We start from the raw sequence: 19,423 nt of genomic DNA, 5'->3' as shown, positions 1-19,423 counted from the left end.
TACTTGGTCTTATTGAAGACATCTCTTTTTCGTCAATGTAAGAGTCTTATTTTCGAAATTTAGCCTAATAAGTAATATGCCAGCTAGTAGGCGTTATTTATTTATTTTCGGAAATCTAGCTTTCTTTGGAAAATATTAAATACAAGTATGCATTTTTAATCCTGTATTACAAAATTAGACCAAATTAGCAACAAAATACCGAAAACCGCATGTCGATACCTTTTTTATATCTAGAGATATCTTAAGAAACGTGTAAATTTTAAACAACTGTTAATGTCACCGGTAAACGAAGTTAAGGAAAAGTAGTGTGCTATGGAAAAAACAAAGAAACATTTTCCAGATGTAAACGTATATAATTAATTAAAACAACAATAAGACAAACAACACTATACAATGTAACAAAGAAATAAAAGCAACTACTTACTTAGTGACGACCTAAATGTTCAAATTGTTACCCGTCATTTTCGATGCAAGAATTTACCCTATCAAGAGTAGATTGAACAGCAGTCTCAATTCCTGCTTTAGCAATGGCGTTTCGTATTCTCTAGATTCTAGATAATGTTTTCTTGAGTAGTGGGCCTAGCGGCAAAAACAATATCTTTAATCCGTTCCCATAAATAAAAGTCTAAAACAGTTAAATATGTTGCTATTCAACCTACTCTTGAAAGAGTAAATGCTTGCATCGAAAATGATGGGCAACAATTTGAAAGTTTAGGCAGTCACTAAGACTAAGTAAAGTAGTTGCTTTTATTTCTTTGTTATATTTTATAGTGTTGTTTGTCTTATTATTGTTGTTTTAATTATTTATATACGTTTACATCTGGAAAATGTTTATTTGCTTTTTCCATAGCACACTACTTTTCCTTAACCTCGTTTACCGGTGACAGTAACAGTCATGTTTAAATTTTACACATTTCTTAAGATATCTCTAGATAGAAAAAAGGTATCGACATGCGGTTTTCGGTATTATGCTGCTAATTTGGTCTAATTTTGTAATACATGATTAAAAATGCATACCTGTATTTAATATTTTCCAAAGAAAACAAGATTTCTGAAAATAATTAAATAACGTCTCCTAGCTTGCATATTACTTATTAGGTTATTTCTAAAATAAGACACTTACATTGACGAAAAAGAGCTGTTTTCAACAAGATCAAGTATGCAAAATTCGATTTAGCAGAACCGGACTTACAGCTATTTTTTCATAAGAAGGTGCCCACTCACCCCCACCTCTTATTTGCATAGGTAGACTTAAACTTGTGAAGCGCTTCAAAAAATAAAGAAAGGAAAAGCGGTAGGACCAGATGATATTCCTGGGGAAGTATGGAGAGCATTGGGAGAGACAGGAACAAGGTGGCTAGCAGGTCTATTTAATAGAATTATGGAAGTCGGACAAATGCCAGACGAATGGAGAAGCAGTATACTGGTACCTGTTTACAAAAACAAGGGAGATATACAACAATGTACAAACTACAGGGCTATAAAACTGCTTAGCCACACCATGAAAATATGGGAAAGAGTAATTGACAGACGGATACGTGAAGAGACCGAAATATCCGAGAATCAATTTGGCTTTATGCAGGGTAGATCAACAACAGATGCAATTTTCATTATAAGGCAGTTGATGGAAAAATACAGGAGTAAAGAAACAAACGCTCATATGGTATTCATTGATCTTGAGAAAGCATATGATAGAGTTCCTCGAGAGATTCTGTGGTGGGCACTCAATAAGAAAGGAGTCCCTGGTGAATATGTAAAGATTGTGAGGGATATGTATGAGGGAGTAACGACTAGTGTTAGGACAGGTGTGGGAGAGACTGATAAATTTCATGTGAAAGTAGGATTGCACCAAGGCTCTGTGCTTAGTCCGTATTTATTCTCATTAGTTTTGGACCAGATAACAGCGAAACTACAGGGTAACATTCCATGGTGCTTAATGTATGCTGATGATGTCGTGTTAGTAGGAAATAGTGAAAGAGACTTAGAACAAAAACTGGAACAGTGGAGACAAGCTCTGGAGGAAAAAGGTTTAAAACTTAGTAGGACAAAAACAGAGTATTTGGAATGTTCATTTAAAGATGGAGCTACTACAAATAAAATGGTATCTTTGGATGGTGAAATGATTGTGAAAAGCAATAGTTTTAAGTACCTAGGATCGGTATTACAGAGTAATGGAGAAATAGATGGAGATGCATGCAGTAGAATTAGGGCTGGATGGATGAAGTGGAAAGAAGCGAGTGGTGTGTTGTGTGACAGAAAAATTCCAATGAAGCTGAAGGGAAAATTCTATAAAACAGCCATAAGACCGGCTATGATGTACGGGACTGAATGTTGGGCAGTGAAAAAGAAAGAGGAACAACGAATGCATGTGGCGGAAATGAGAATGCTTAGATGGATGAGTGGAGTGACAAAGAAGGATAAAATTAGAAATGAGTATATTAGGGGAAGTCTAGGTGTGGCACCAATTGATGCCAAAATGAGAGAGCATAGGTTAAGATGGTTCGGTCATGTTCAACGTCGAGACGTTAATCACCCAATACGAAGAATAGCTGAAGTGCAGATTCCTGGAAGGAGTAGGAGAGGAAGACCAAAGAAGACCTGGGGGGAGGCGATAAGGCAGGACATGTTGGTAAAGGGGATTAACATTGATATGACCCAAGACAGAATTGTGTGGAGAAATGCAATTAGGGAAGCCGACCCCGCATAGGGATAAGGCAAAGAGAATGATGATGACTTAAACTTGTGAAATGAAATATGCGCAGAATTTTATGAAGAATACGATGATTGGATTTCCAGTGCCCCTTCATAAGGTAAATTTTGTAAAATTTTGATTTTTAAATTTGTGATATTCAATTACGCCCTCTAGCGGTGGACCTACAATTATGAAAATAATTTCCAGGCTTTTTCCCAGGCAACTTTTGTTATAAATATTTTTTTCTCAAAACTGTACTATAAATGGTTCCTGAGATATGGCCGAGAGCCACTCTTATTGGGACACCCGGTACATTTAAAGAAACATACCCTAATTTGTTTCATTTAATTTGTATAAGTTGAATATAAAGCTTTTTATAAAGCACACTTATTCGGGTTACACTGGAACTGCGATAGAATAAAATTGAGATTTTGGCATAGATTGGTATTGTCCTTTTCATGATCATTTTTCAGTGCGTCACAAATGATAGGAAAAAGGGTAAGTCCGTGATAATACACATTTATGACATTTATTCTAACATGACATTTTAGTTAAATCTGACAGTTGCCACATTTTATTTTCAATTTAGAATAAAAACAAATCAAATGTGTTTCTTGCATTTATAAAATGGTATTTTCTTTGATTTGTATAGTCTTATAAATTATAGAGATTATATTTGTAATATTATTATCTAATTAAAAAAAAATAATTTTTTTCAATTATGGCGCCATCTATCGACAACTAGAATAATCACAGAACTAGAAGTAATCACCGACGTGCCTTTTTTTCTGTCACATACAATTTAATGCGTTAGAAAGAAATCGAAAAACTGTGACGCACTGAAAGATGATCATGAGAAAAAGAATAACATTTATTTGACAGTTGCGGTGATGACACTTCATATTTGTTTTTATTCTTTACTATAAATTTGTTTTATTATACATATTTACTGGTTTTATTATTTACTTTAACGTAAGATTATAACTTAATTCTTGTTTTCTATTTCTACAGTATTTATTTATTTACATTGAATATTAATTTGTTTTGTTGTATAATCCACTTCCGCAAAAATTATGTGATATATTTGATTTAAAATGAATTTAAGGGCTATCCCTACTTTTTCTGTCTTTACACGGCAAATTACGTGTAGTAAAATTCACACTGATATGGATATGTAAACATTACTAGGATGTCATTCTACTTGAAAATGTCATCATTAACTTAAAGAGATGGCTTTTGAATGTTCTTGGATAACTGTTATTTGTATAATTGCAAATTATTAATTCAGTTAATAAATGTGATATTTTTTCACCAACTATGTATTCAGTGATTGTAATAATTTATACGTACAACAAAAACGAATACTCAATCGAGAAAAGAGGAAAAGTGTTATAGTGATCTTTTAATAATATATTGTTACTATGGAACGCTTACAATTTTGAACATATTTAACAACAAAATACTTGGATCACAGAATATATTATCCTGGTGTATTCTCTGCTTGAATCTTCCACAAATAATACACAATAAATAACTTTTTATTAAGTTCACGTCTTAAATCTCACGTCTTAAATCAATTATTTATCAAATACACTATATATCAATATTATTTAATCAACAACTCAAAATATTCCCGATGCCATGTCAATTATTTAAAATTGTCACTGATTGTCACTGTCTGACTGACAATATTCTATTCGACTGAGTGCGTTGTAAGACAAAGATAGATTTGGAAAATATTACCACGGACATATGTTCATTTTTTTCGCATCCTGAAAAAACCAATAAATATTTTTGAAAAATTTAAACTCAGATGAAAGACTAAATTATTACCAAGGGTCGAAAGTCCCTTAGAATAAATAAAAAGTTTATTTTGAATGAGATATTTGAAATTAAAAATCACACTAAATTTTCTCTTAGTTTTTCACCCCTGTAACTTATTAAATTAAACATTATAGAAGTTCTCAGGGACTTTCGGCCCTCGCTAATAACGTAATCTTTCATTCTGCGTTTAAATTTTTCAAAAATACTTATTAGTTTTCTCAGGATTGGAAAAAAATAATCCCCATTTGAATAGCATTGCAGCCGAAAATGCGTACCCATCCCCTTAAGAATTTTTTTAATTGGGCAACAATGTCAAATTAAATCTCTGACATAGATAATGACGTGCAACGGTAAGTATATTGAACGGACTGTATGAGATGTTTTACAATCTTTTTCCACTTGCATTCTTCTCCTTATCTGTTCGTTTGGTATTCTGTCTCTTCTGGTCAGACCACAACATCTTCTCCAGTATTCCATTTCTGTCGCCAGAATACTCCTTTGTTTTTTTTTTGTTTATGACCTAAATTTCTGTGGCATATATCCATGATATTATACTTCGGATTATTGTTTGGTATATCATTTTTTTTTTGTTTTCTTCTTGATGTTTTTGTTCCAGATTACACTATGGAGTTGTCTTACGCAAGATCTTGTTTGTCCCAATCTGTTTTTTATCTTTTCTTCTGTTGTTCCGTTTTTCGACATTATAAAACCCAAATATTTAAAATTCTTCATTGCTTTTATTTCTACTTGTTCCTCTTTTATTATTTTTAATGCCTTATAATATTTTCAACTTGTTTACATAGCTGGACCAGCCTCCTAATCCTTACGAAGACGAAAAAGGGGATTCCCGCAGCACGAACTCAACAGCAGAGAACACCCCTACCGAACCAAGAGTTAACATGGTGCAGAAAACGCTGAAAAATTTCTATCAACCCACCGAGAGGATTAAAACCTTCATTAATGCGTTGGCTGAGAGTCGTCTATCGGTGAGTTTTTGTTTTGTTTATATCTTAGAATAGTGTAGTAAGCGAAATAATAAAGTCTTGGATGAGACTTTATAAAAAAGGTTTAAAATTCATACAGAAACTTTTTGGACAGCTTGGATATTTAGTGCACCCTAATATGTCTGTGTAGATTTTGGCATTGGATCCGAGCATGACATGTAACACTGTTGCCGTATCCTTTATTTTTTCATACTATCACATTACAATTTTTTGTGATATTATATTTGTGTGTGAAATGTATCATTTTGTGTATTTTAGGTATGTTCTAATATGCCATGTATAGATAGGTTTTTACTTGATTATTTTAAATCATTGTGAACTTGCTATAAACCCTGTAATATTGTGTAATGTGTAAAAAATAATTAGTTTTGAAACACCAATTAAGTAAAGTTTATTATGCTGTTGTTTTCACCAATTTTGAAAAAATGTGAAAACGTTGAATTATTCGCGTCCGTCCGTCTTGTCTGTCTGTTTGTAAACTCAACTCCTCCGTCATTATACCAGGTAGAATGACAAATGAGGTGTCAAATGAAAGCTTATAAACCAAGGTTGGTTCTAAAGGTGAGAAATTTGACATAGGCTGTCTGTCCGTCTCACATTTATTACCATCTTGGATTATAAGCTTTCGTGTGACACCTCATTTGTCATTCTACCTGGTATAATGACGGAGGAGTTACATTCGCGGTCGGACGGACAGACCGTCAACGTCTTTATAACCTTTAGTACCATCCTTGGATTATAAGCTTTCATTTGACATCTTATTTGTCATTCTACCTGGTATAGTGACGGAGGAGTTATTATCCTTGGATTATAAACTTTCATTTAACACCTCATTTGTCTTTCTGCCTGGTATAATGACAAAGGAGTTATATTCGCGGTCGGACGGACAGGTGCACAGACAACCTGGGTCTAATTTCTCACCTTTAGTACCATCCTTGGATTATAAGCTTTCATTTGATACCTCATCTGTCATTCTACCTGGTATAATGACGGAGAAGTAAACGTTCTTATAAAATTATTCTATTATTCTTGTAGGTACATTTAACATTGATTGAAATTATGAAAGAAATAAAGAAAACCGTATGGCAAGACTGTGACGCACAAACATAAGATTCAGCTGTGGGTTACATAGGGTACACAAATATCCAAGCAGTTCAACTTTTTTACGGACTATAATATAAAAAAACTGTACTAATCAATTACGAAAGAAGTAAAAATCTTCCCTTGTAGATGGTATATAATTTATTTAAATTTTTTTTCTAAAATAGATCTAAGTTAGACTCAAAGTGGGTACATCACTAGTACATTACAAATAAACGTTTTCGGACTAATCAGTTCATCATCAGGTTAGAGCCTAGAAATAAATAAACCACTGTATAAAAATGAGTTGAAATTTTGACTGTTAAAAAAGTAAGGAAAATTAAGACATGTGGTTGGTTACCTATTCCAGATCCAAAGCAGTTGAAACTAGCTACTGAGTTAGGTCGAATGACCTTACCAATATAAAATATTAGCCATCTCGGCTACATCGAGAGCGACAATAAGTCGATGTTAAAGGAATAAGGTATATTTAAATAATAATAATAATAATAATATATTTATTGCTTCTTGGAATACAGTAAGTCCATAGCAAGAGGTTTGTTCGACAATACAATAATAAAATTTTTTGAACAAATACGTATAGTGACATGCAGAGATAGTATAACAAAATAAATAGGTAATAAATGAGTAATACACACATGACAAAATTACATTACAAAGAGACGAATAATAGTGATACAAAAATTACAAACAAAAAAAAATGTAAACATATATATAAATAAACAGTAAATATAGAATTGCACAATGGAACTTATATGAGAAAAATTATTCATTCAAGATAAACGCCCTGAGTTTTAAAATGTTCCATATGTACCCCGCAATGATTTTAGCGTTGTTGGGAGTGAGATTATCAAGAGCATTTAATAGTGAATCCATGCTTTGAAAACAAATAACCACTGGTTTCATAGTGCTATAGATAGGACAGTTAAATAGAAGGTGATCAATAGTTTCGAGTTGTCTTGTGTTACAGGCTGTGCAAATATTATCTGGATCGATAGAATAGTAACATCCCTTATAGGTGAATAAAATTCGAAATTTATTACACAGTCTCAATTGGGTTATAGTCCGCGTGACCTGTATTGGCAGTTTAAGTAATAGGTAAGGGTTTGGGGTTCTATGTACTTTAAATGTAGGGTAGAAAGACAGAAAAGAAGACCTCTGAGATAAAGTTATGTCCATTTCATGCAATTTGTTATAAAATTTTAGCAGTAACATTTTCTTATTTTTATTAAGCGAAGTAAGACTGAGATTAATCCATATATCTGTACAATCAATGAAATCAAACATACCTTTAACCTGTGCTGCCCAATTATATGCTTCATCTGCTAAACCTACTAATCGTAGTTGTTGATTGTAACAAAGTTTGGGATAACGTTTATCGTCCATAAGCAGAATTTTTTGTAACCAACTCAAAGTCATTTTAAAAAGATTATACGAATATTTTACACGTCCCGTTTCTAACCGCGTTGCATAGTCAGGGGTGTTTTTTGGGAGTAACAGAATTCGTTTTAAATAAGTAGTTTGTACTTTTTCGAGAGCTTCAGTGTATCTAAGTGCCCAAACGGGAGCGCAGTTTGACATCACACTCAATGCCAGTGACTCAAAGAGTTTGATTCTTGGTGACCACGAGTCTATTTTACTAGATGTTAAAATTGGAAGAATTGATCCAACTGCTTGCTTGGCTTTATCGATGGTTGTATACGACATTTCGCGAAAAAGTGATGATTTAGTAAATGTCACTCCCAAATAGTTGTATGCATTGGTTGAGATCACTGGATTATTGTTGTAAAAAAAATTAATGTTTTTTGTGGTATGGCCACCTTTTGAAAATATGAGTATTTTTGTTTTTGTGGTATTAACAGTGAGATCGTTGGATTTAGTGTAGGATTCAAGTAATTTTAATTTTCTTCCAACATCTGCTTCAGAGTCAGCTAATATAACTAGGTCATCAGCATACAGGAGTAGCAGAATTTCATTTTTTGAATCAATGCTTACACCTCGAGCACCATTTCCGTAGAAGAATGTTTCAATATCCGCAATAAATAAGGAAAAAAGTAATGGGCTTAAAGTTTCACCCTGTAGTACACCAGCCGTAACATCAAATGACCTAGACAGACCATTTGAAGCATTTACTTTAAAATAAGCAGTTTGGTATAAATTTTTAACGATTTGTAGGATCCTAGATGTCACACCAGAACGGTATAATTTTTGCCAGAGTAATGCGTGATTTACCGAGTCAAATGCTCTTTTAAAGTCAACAAAGATGGAGAATAGCTTACGTTTTTTATGTCTTATGTGAAACTGAATAATAGAGCTCAAGGTGTAAACATTGTCAATACAACCGCGGCCTGGTCTGAAACCTGCTTGAGATTCAGGTAGAATACGGTATTCCTCGCACCAAGATGAAAGTCTAGACTGAAGTATGTTGGTAAAAATTTTCAGTGAGCAATTTAATAGTGCCAGACCTCTATAATTTGTGGGTTCATCAGGAGGTCCACTTTTATGAAGCATCGAAAGAAGGATTTCACACCAACTTTTAGGAATGGTTCCGGTTTCAAAAATCTTATTAAACAGAGATGACATATAAAGCACCCAATTATGAGGAAGACTTTTATATACTTCATAAGGAATAATGTCCAAGCCGGGAGATTTTTTATTTTTGCACTTGTTAAGTGCTGCGTACACTTCAGAAGTCGTAATTGTTGCATCTAAGTAAGGATGACGGACATCTATAAAGACATAGCTGTCAGTTAGGCGGTTGGCGTACAACTGATTGTAAAAGTTTTCCCAAATTTCAATGCTTAGTGAAAAACGTTTGTTATAGCCACGCGCCTGCTTTACCGTTAGCCAAAATTTCTTTGAATCGTTTACGTTAGATAATTTGGTAATTATGTTGGTTTCGTATGTTCTTTTTTTGTACTTAATTAATTTTTTATACTCTTTTTTCCTTCAATATAGTTGGCTCTAACATTTGCGGTAAAGTTTTGTTTCCTACATTCGGTTAATAGTAATTTTAAATTTGTTTTTCCATTAATACAATCTAGATCAAACCAGGGTTTATTTAAACTTCTTCTACTATCATTGGTTTTTATAGTTACATGTTTAATTAAATCTAAACTTTCACAACATTCTACAATAGTTCTGTAAAAATTGTCATATGAAAGTTGTACGTCATTAATAAATCTGACATTAGGGGACGACCGCATGCACAATTTAAACGATAATGCTTTATCATCATCCCACAATAATAATTTTTTAGTGAATGAACTAGGAGCGCTCACATTATCTATAGCAGTAGAATATTGTTGATGAAGTTTCAGACAAACCGGAAAATGATCTGATAAATAATCGTCATCACCAACTTCCAAATCAAAAACGTTTGAAAGGTAAAAACTATTTACCCACACCAGGTCGACAGTGCTGCAACCTTGAGGTGTGATACATGTAAATTTCGCTGGACGATCGCTAGAAGTTCTGCCGTTAAGCAGGTTGAAGGAATTGTTATTCATAAAATCAAGTAGAGTTGTGCCCCTTTTGTTTTTAATAATATCGCGGCTTAACCTAGTTTCATATAAACTTGTATTACTAATTATTTCATCCGGAATAGAACCCAACGTCCCGAGACGGCTATTAAAATCACCTCCAATTATGATAGCGCAGTCAGAGTAATTATTTGTTATCTCATTCAGGGTACATTGGAACAGATCTAACATATGTTCAATATCAAATGACGGCTTAAAATATAAGTTGCATACTATATATTTTTCACAAGGTGCATCTATTAACATAAACAACCACCATGAACACTGATGGAGAACAATTAGATCTAAAGTTTTTTTATATACAACACAGAGACCCCCACTTGGTCTACCTAACGACTTTTCTTTGACAGCAGGTATGAAAATTATTTTATATTGTTCGTTTAAACATATTGGATTTGACACAAGCCAGGTTTCACTAACGCATAACAAATCAAAATCAAAGTGGTCTCTTAAGTAATTTGCTAGATTTGAATAACCGTGACAGTTCCAAAAAATAATTGTTTTTAGTTTTTTGATGAATTAGCCAATTTATTACCCTTTTTTGTATTATGAATAGGGGAACTGTCTTCTTCCCGATTGCGTTTTGGACGGTCAGATTGTGTTGAGATTATAGTCGGGTTGCCATCAATAACAATGGTTGGTTGTCCCTTAACATATTTTATTGTTAGGTTTTCTTCACCTTGATCTTTTCTTCTTGTGAGCTCATTTCTGACCTCGGATAAAAGCTGTAATTGTTGGGGTGTGGAGTCCGATATAATGTTTACCCTGGGATACTTATCTTTTGGAACCTTATATTTATTTTTTAATATTGACAATACCTGATCCCGTGAATTTAAAGTGATGCGGAACACTCGAGGTTTGTTTAAATCTATTTTTCCCAATCGAGCAGCTGATTTGATCTGAAAGTGGTTTTTTGGTATTACATTCTCTAAGATCTCTGATGCTTTAGAAATATCATCTTCGGTATTATTGCTTTCTGGTACGCCCGTTATTATTATATTTTCAGATCTTTTAAGCCGTTCATATGACTCTTGAAATACGCTTTCACTCGTAGTTGGCACATTTTTGTTTTCCAGTTTAATAACCTTATTTTCTAAAGCCTTTAAATTGTTATTAAGGCTTTGATTTTCTTTGCGTAAGTCTGAAATGTCAGCAACACATGTACTTATTATTTGTGACTGAGCGCTTACTAAATCTGTTAAATTATTAATTTGCGTTTTGCAATCAGTTAAAGCGCTATTAAGGATTGTAAACTGGGCCATTATAGCATTAAAGTGCGAGGTTTCAATATCACCGCTTGGCGAAACACATCGAAAACATTTCCAATTGCGAAGTGTAGTAGAATCTCCATCAGTAGGCTGCGGTTCGGCACAAACTCCGTGCCACGGCCGTTTACATTGTAAACAAACCAGAGAACTGCTGTCATTAGATGGTATCGTCTTCCCACACGCATGGCAATCAGACATTTTGATAGGATAGCAGTTTTGATAGTATGTTGGTGTCAATACAATAATTATTAATTTCAACTTACTTCAGAAGTTTTTTCTTCAAACTTATAACACTGTTTATTGTTGACAATCCACTTTTTATTCACTGAACTGTACTAGTAGTATAGTAAAAACTTAGAATACCTACGTAATTATTTTGCCGAAAACCAGTGTTCTAGAACGATGTGAACTGGTCGGCGGTTACGAACAAACTCCAATAAGGTATATTTAAACCAACATCGAGTCTTTATCTTGGCTTCAAACTAAATGGTTATGTTGAAGACAGTAGGAAACAGACTGATTAAAATTTGTCATTGAAAGATTATTGGCCAGACCTTCTAAGTAGGGGATTTTATGTGTGTAAAATTATTTTGTATTATAAAAAAGTTGAAAACAAATTCTAAATGAATGAATTTAATTAACTATTAAATTCATTCAACAAGGGAAGATTTTTACTTCTTTTGTAATTTTTATTATGGTATACAGATACAGCCAATGAGAGGCATTCATTCCTTTTTATATAGTAATCAACTACCAAATTTACAAACCATAACATATATGAATTTCTTTTCGTAGGATCCGTACGTCATATCGTTTTTGGCTATAGTAGAGCAGCATTCTAAGGCGAATAATTTTTTAACTAGAGTGGATTTTTCGTTCGAACATCCCATAGAAGAAATCGGTAGAGTGCTTTATGCTGTTTTGTTAAAACACTTAGGACTAGGCTTTGTTTTACTGCCTATAATAGAAGCATGTAAGTGTTTTTCGTATTATTTACCACATTTAGACTCAATTAGTATTTCTTTATATAAAATATTTCTTATAATAACCGCAAACAAGTATCGTGACACGTCATAGAATCAGTGACGTAGTAAATAAATAGTACAACAAAGGGTAATATAGGCAATATGTCTTCACTACCAGTTTTCAATTGTTTTCATTTTTTACGTTTTATGTGATTAAAAAATAAGACTCAGTGCAATTTTAGCTTCCAATGATATTTAGTTTCGACAGAGCGATTGTTGCATCCATAATACCCAGATTGGATAGCTTTCTTTTATTCCGGCCATTACTTATCTTACTTACTTGGTGAGAAGATTTTTCTGTGGGAAAGAACATGTATTTTTTAGAGTCCTCCCTTGGTTTATTCTGTCTATAAATATGTTCCAGTTTCACGCAATTGTTTAGCTACCTTTTACAGTTGTTTTTTCTTCATTATTCCTCATTATACCTTTACTAACGAATAGAGTATTGATAATTCTTTTTGCCTTATTTATATGCGGGGTCGGCTTCCCTAATTGCATTTCTCCACACAATTCTATCTTGGGTCATATGAATATTAATGCCCTTTACCAACATGTCCTGCCTAATCGTCTCCTCCCAGCTCTTCTTTGGTCTTCCTCTCCTACTCCTTCCAGAAACCTGCACTGCAGCAATTTTTCGTATTGGGTGGTTAACGTCTCGACGTTGAACATGACCAAACCATATTAACCCATGCTCTCTCATTTTGACATCAATTGGTGCCACACCTAGACTTCCCCTAATATACTCCTTTTTAATTTTATCCTTTATTGTCACTCCACTCATCTATCGCATTCTTATCTCCGCCACATGCATTTGTTGTTCCTCTTTCTTTTTGTTCCCAACATTCAGTTCCGTACATCAGAGCCGGTCTTATGGCTGTTTTATAGAATTTTCCCTTCAGCTTCATTGGATTTTTTCTGTCACACAACACACCACTCGCTTATTTCCACTTCATCCATCCAGCCCTAATTCTACTGCATGCATCTCCATCTATTTCTTCATTACTCTGTAATACCGAGTCTAGGTACTTAAAATTATTGCTTTTCACAATCATTTCACCATCCAAAGATACCATTTTATTTGTAGTAACTCCATCTTTAAATGAACATTCCAAATACTCTGTTTTAGTCCTACTAAGTTTTAAACCTTTTTCCTCCAGAGCTTGTCTCTACTGTTCCAGTTTTTGTTCTAAGTCTCTTTCACTATTTCCGACTAACATAACATCATCAGCATACATTAAGCACCATGGAATGTTATCCTGTAGTTTCGCTGATTCTTGAGCCTTGGTGCAATCCTACTTTAACATGAAAGGGTACCCCCCGTTAAGATAGGCAAAATGCCCTCACTCCCAGAATTCAACTTTTTTAATTTTTTTACGTTCTATGCAATTAAAAAATGAGATAACGCGGATTTTTAGCTTGCCATCCCCCTTACCCCTCCCCCCACAGCCAAAAACGTAAATTTTTAGATTTAATTTTTTTTAGTTGGGTTACAATTGATATAAAAATTTTAAAAAATTCACACGTATAGCTGAGACTTTTACAAAACATGTCTATTTTTTATGGACCCATAGGTAGAGTGTACATAACCTCAAATTTTTTTTTTAACTTTTTAAAGCTTATAACTTTTTTTTGGAGGGGGCTGCAGAGGTCCAATTTTTTTGCATTTTGTGTAATTTATCAAAAACTATCTCTGTGATTTTTTTCAGATTTTTCCGTCAGGTGCGCCATCTTGAAAAATCAGAAACACTGTTTTTTTAGGGGGTTTTTGGGGATTTTCTCCATTTTATAGACTGCAACATAGGTCAACTCAAGGTTTTGTTAATAGATTATGTATAATTTAAAATAACTGAGTATATTATGGTATTCAAAAATTGGGCGAAACACTTTTAAACCCCCCAAAAACCATGTTTTTTTTAAGTTTTGTAAGGGTTTTTGCGGGTCTAATTATATTTTTTGAGGTGGATAGAGCCTGAATATTTTTTTTTATTTTTTTACGTTCTATATGATTTTAAAAAATTGGGACTCACTGCAATTTTAGCCCACTTCCTTTATTCCCCTCCCCCACCTCCTTTTCACCTCCTTTTTTAAGTTGGTTTGCAAATAAGTTATAAATGTTGTTCTGAAGCTATTTCTTTGTGGAATTTTTGTAATTAACTATTCTAAATGGGAAATAAGCCACAATTTAACTAAAAAATGATTTTATTTTCCATCTGTAATGCGAAAGAGAGAATTCGATAATATGTTGACGCACTGAAAAAAGGGTTTGGGACGATCTATATAAATAAGTCAGATTAAATTAAATTATTAGAAGATTTTTTTACCAAGCAACAACATTTTTGTTTAATTTATTAATATTTTGTATTTTGACAACGACGTCCGTGGTGGACGTCGAAACGTTAATAAAATCATTTTTTTAGTTAAATTGTGGCTTATTTCCCATTTAGAATAGTTAATAATTTATTAAATTATAAATTACAAAAAATTCACACGCACATTGAGGCTTTTACAGAACATCTATTTTTATGGAACCAAAGGTCGAGTGTACAAAATATTATAACCTCATTTTTTTTGTTTTTTAATAGGTACGTATAACTTTTTTTAGTGATGGCTGCATGTCTAATTTTTTTGTGTTTTGTGTATTTTATCAAAAACTATATTTCTGACTTTTTTCAGATTTTTCCGTAAGGTGCGCCATCTTTAAAAATCCGCAAAATGGTTTTTTCGGTGGTTTTTAGGGATTTTCTCCATTTTATAGACTTTAAAATAGATTAACTCAAGGTTTTTTATAAGTTATGTAGGTATAATTTGAAATAACTGAGTTTTCGGGGATATTCAAAAATTGTGCAAAACACCTCTAAAACCCCCCAAAAACTATGTTTTTAAAGGTTTTTGAGCGGTTACTCATACAAGCCTGGATACTGTGTATCAAAAACAAGTTTATTAATAGCAAACTGAAAATTTGTTCCTAGCTTAACAGTGTCTAGTCGGACAAACTTTGATGTACCGGAACACTGAAACAGGGGAAGTTTTAATTGTTGAACAGGTTACAAGTTTCGAACGTCAGATTACGAAAACGTCCCATGTATTTTGTCGGACAGAACATCCAATTGATTTGTTAGCCTTTCATTAAACTCTCATGCAAAAATCAAACCACTATTTACCACCAATATAATTCCTGTCATTTGACATGCGGACTTATTAAAATACCCAACATATTTGTCGGACAAACATTTTTTCCTATATTATATGTATAAAGTTTGCTATTGAATAAACTTAAAAACAACCTCCCTACCACATCACTGGCTTGTACCATCTACATAACCTATATTTCTGCCTATACTGTCATTTTGCTTCACATTTACTGCCACGTAAAACACCATAAAAAGAATAAGGAAATTATTACCAAAGAATATATAACTCCATATACTCGTAGAGTATTCGGAGAGTATAATCGTTGGTATTACACTTTACAGTTCTAAAGTCTTCATCGCTGTCTTCGTCTATTACAGGTACCTATAGGTATAACATCTGTATTGTCAAAGAGTTTTGTAAGATATTCTGCTGGCTTGATGATTTTTGTAAAATATCTTCCATGCGATAAATATTATATTATGGCAGCTACATGCGTACAACAGCCTATGGTTATGTTGCCGTTTGCGCAACTTGCATCTACAACAGTATCTATCGTTTAATGTTTTGTTTTCCAAACCATCTAAGTTTGGCTCATAATAATGCAAATAGTCCACGCTGTATGCTTGTCCCGTTAGGTAAATTATTCCGATTTATTTTTGTGCACAAACTTACTCAAAAACAGGTCCTTATAACAAATCTACAAGGTGCCAGGCAGTACCGCGGTCGCAAAATTGCTTAAACAATTTTTTAAACGAATTCAAAAAATGAATTTTTTTACATCGGACAAATTTATTTTAGATTCTTTGGATCAACCTGAGCAAAAAAGGTCTCTTGTGATTTTTCTATAAAATTGACTGTTGTCGAGTTACATTTAATTTAAAATTTGAAAAACGCGAAAATGGACATGTTCAAGGCTTAATACCTCGATTATTATTATGAAAGTCATAAAGTGACCAACTCAAAATTTAAAGCCCTCCCCCCTGCAATAGCCTGAAGAAATTTTTGACCCTGCTTTATTACTAACTATTATTTTAATTAAAAATGAGCGCTAAACACGTATTTAAGCGGCCGTCCGCGAGAGAGATGTACAATTTATTGGACGTTATAAAAAAATAAAAAAGGAATTTTGAGGTTATATGTATTGTACACCCGACCAACGGGTCTATAAAAAATAGATAGGTTTTGTAGAAGCCTCATAATTTTTTTAAATTAATTGCAACTTAACTAAACAAAAAAAAACTGAAAAAATGACGTTTTTGTGGGGGCAATGGGAGGGGGTGGTGGGGTGGGGTGGTGGGGTGGGGTGGTGGTGCTAAAATACTCAGTTATTTCAAATTATACATAATCTATTAACAAAACCTTGAGTTGACCCATGTTGCAGTCTATAAAATGGAGAAAATCCCCAAAAACCCCCTAAAAAAACAGTTTTCCTGATTTTTCAAGATGGCGCACCTGACGGAAAAATCTGAAAAAAATCACAGAGATAGCTTTTGATAAATTACACAAAATGCAAAAAAAATTGGACCTGCAGCCCCCTCCAAAAAAAAGTTATAAGCTTTAAAAAAGTTAAAAAAATTTTGAGGTTATGTACACTCGACCTATGGGTCCATAAAAAATGGACATGTTTTGTAAAAGCCTCAGCTACACGTGTGAATTTTTTGAAATTTTTATAGGAATTGCAACTCAACTAAAAAAAATTAAATCTAATAATCTACGTTTTTGGCTGTGGGGGGAGGGGTAATGGGGGTGGCGAGCTAAAAATCCGCGTTATCTCATTTTTTAGTTTCATAGAACGTAAAAAAATTTAAAAAATTGAATTCTGGGAGTGAGGGCATTTTGCATATCTTAACGGGGGGTACCCTTTATCAGTCTCTCCCACACCTGTTATAACACTAGTCGTTACTCCCTCGTACATATCTCTCACAATATTTACATATTCACCAGAGACTCCTTTTTTATTGAGTGCCCACCACAGAATCTCTCGAGGAACTCTATTAGTATATGCTTTCTCAAGATCAATGAATGCCATATGAGCATTTGTTTCTTTATTCTTGTATTTTTCCATCAATTGCCTTATAATTAGAGTATTTATAATACTTGTTAATCATGGCTAGTTAAAATAAAGATCTGTGTTATTTTTCCATCATTATGAGGTTCTCAAAAAACAACTTCTATCTTTGCCTATTAAATTGGTCCTTCGAGCTGAATATTCAAAGGGTGTTCAGATTTTGGCATGCTCCTTTTAGAGTTTAGAGTTTATATATTTAGAGAAACATGTCAGATAAGAAATAAATTCAGAGTAAATTAAAAACAATGTTGATTTTTTGTTTATATACATCCGTAACACGATTTTTAAATTATTACTTTATAGATGCTGTCCAAAGTAGCGTAAAAATTCCCAAATCAGTAGCAGAAGTGATCAAATGCGTTCACCAGACCAAATGGAACCTAATCAAAACGAGACAAGAAGTGAACAAAGGCTACAAAGAGATCTGCATACCCTTGCTCGAAAAGTGTCGTTTCCTACTATACGAAGTAAAGCCAGCAATCAGTCTAGAAATGGAAGCCTTCAAAAAGGTCAATGTGTTGTACAAGGAACCTCGAGTAAGAACTTTGGTAAAAAAAGTTATTAAAGATCTGAAATGTGGAAGACATACATCAGAAATCCAAAAACCGGAGGATATAGTGAACGCTACTATACAATCACAGTCTATCGAACGACACAAGTCCAGTGAAGACATCAGCAAAATGCGAAAAGCCAGTTCGGACGGCAAAATCTCAGAATCCAAAAGCGAGACAGACGACGTTAACAACGAAATCAAAAACAGTACTCAAAAGGCTGCTGTTGTAACAGAAACCTTCAACACGAATGCTTCGAAACCGACGAAAAATTGCGGCGACATGAAGAACGACTTAGAAGAGAAATGGGCCGTAGAAAAAACCGAAAACATAACTCGAGTGGAACCGACGCCTCAAGATAAGGAAAAGAAATTGGAAACGCAGCTGATGTTGACAGGTAAGATTAGATATTTACAGAATATAATCTTAGTTTGTCTTTGTTTCTTTTTGTCAACAGGTATAGTCACTAAATTACACGAAAAACAAATGAAGAAAGTCAGTAATGAGAATCTAGACATGATCCATTCCATACTCCAGTTCGTTACAAATTCCTCATGTGATATAGAAATACTACGAAAAGTTATGTATAATCAGGTAAGCTTTTGATAACTTAGAATTGCGTTGTGGTAAATTTTTTGAGTAGTATGGACATCTATGTTAATAACGTATTGAGACCGTGCAAGTTTGGCTAAGCGACACCTGGTTTCTACGCTCAGCAACATTAGTCGCACCTTTAATTATATTGGCAAATTATATTAGTCCTAGTTACTGGATAATTGTCAAGGCCATAGTCCAAAAAAATAATAAGAAGAAAAAATAAGATTCAGGTTATGTTATTAAAACGTAAACAATTGTATGTAGTAAATAAAATTAGTTATTAAAATGCAGTACTGCAAGCAACATACAATTAATTTACCTTTATGTAATAATTGCATATTATATCAATATTGTGGAGCAATATATAATTTTTCTTCTTCAATGACAGTAGGTATGGAATATACGTCAATTTGACTATTTCAATTGGCAATATGAATTATTTAAGAAAGTTGCAATATTTCTCCGCTATTCTCGCACGATCCTTTCCCGTATCCCCTCCAAGTACTTGCACACCCGAATATGTTTCCTGCAGCAGATTTTGATGATATACATAGTTATAAACAAATGAAGATTAAAAAACGGTAAATTTTCGCCTTTTTTGTCTATTACTAAAAAGTAA

At 33.4% G+C, this 19,423-nt stretch overlaps 1 protein-coding gene across 1 annotated transcript in view; it reads left to right on the top strand.

Moving 5' to 3' along the window:
* LOC114333943 (E3 ubiquitin-protein ligase HERC2) overlaps positions 1-19,423 on the top strand; it is a 127,675-nt gene that overhangs the window by 35,628 nt on the left and 72,624 nt on the right. The window contains exons 19-22 of the mRNA XM_050652219.1: positions 5,320-5,502; positions 12,227-12,404; positions 17,960-18,604; positions 18,665-18,801. Of these exons, the coding sequence (XP_050508176.1) occupies positions 5,320-5,502; positions 12,227-12,404; positions 17,960-18,604; positions 18,665-18,801 (1,143 nt within the window). The remainder of the gene's footprint in view (positions 1-5,319; positions 5,503-12,226; positions 12,405-17,959; positions 18,605-18,664; positions 18,802-19,423) is intronic.

Source organism: Diabrotica virgifera, chromosome 5 (assembly GCF_917563875.1).
Source record: "Diabrotica virgifera virgifera chromosome 5, PGI_DIABVI_V3a".
Classification (NCBI taxonomy): domain Eukaryota; kingdom Metazoa; phylum Arthropoda; class Insecta; order Coleoptera; family Chrysomelidae; genus Diabrotica; species Diabrotica virgifera.
The sequence above is the reverse complement of the archived record's forward strand: the minus strand, read 5'-3'. Positions and strand labels throughout refer to the sequence as shown.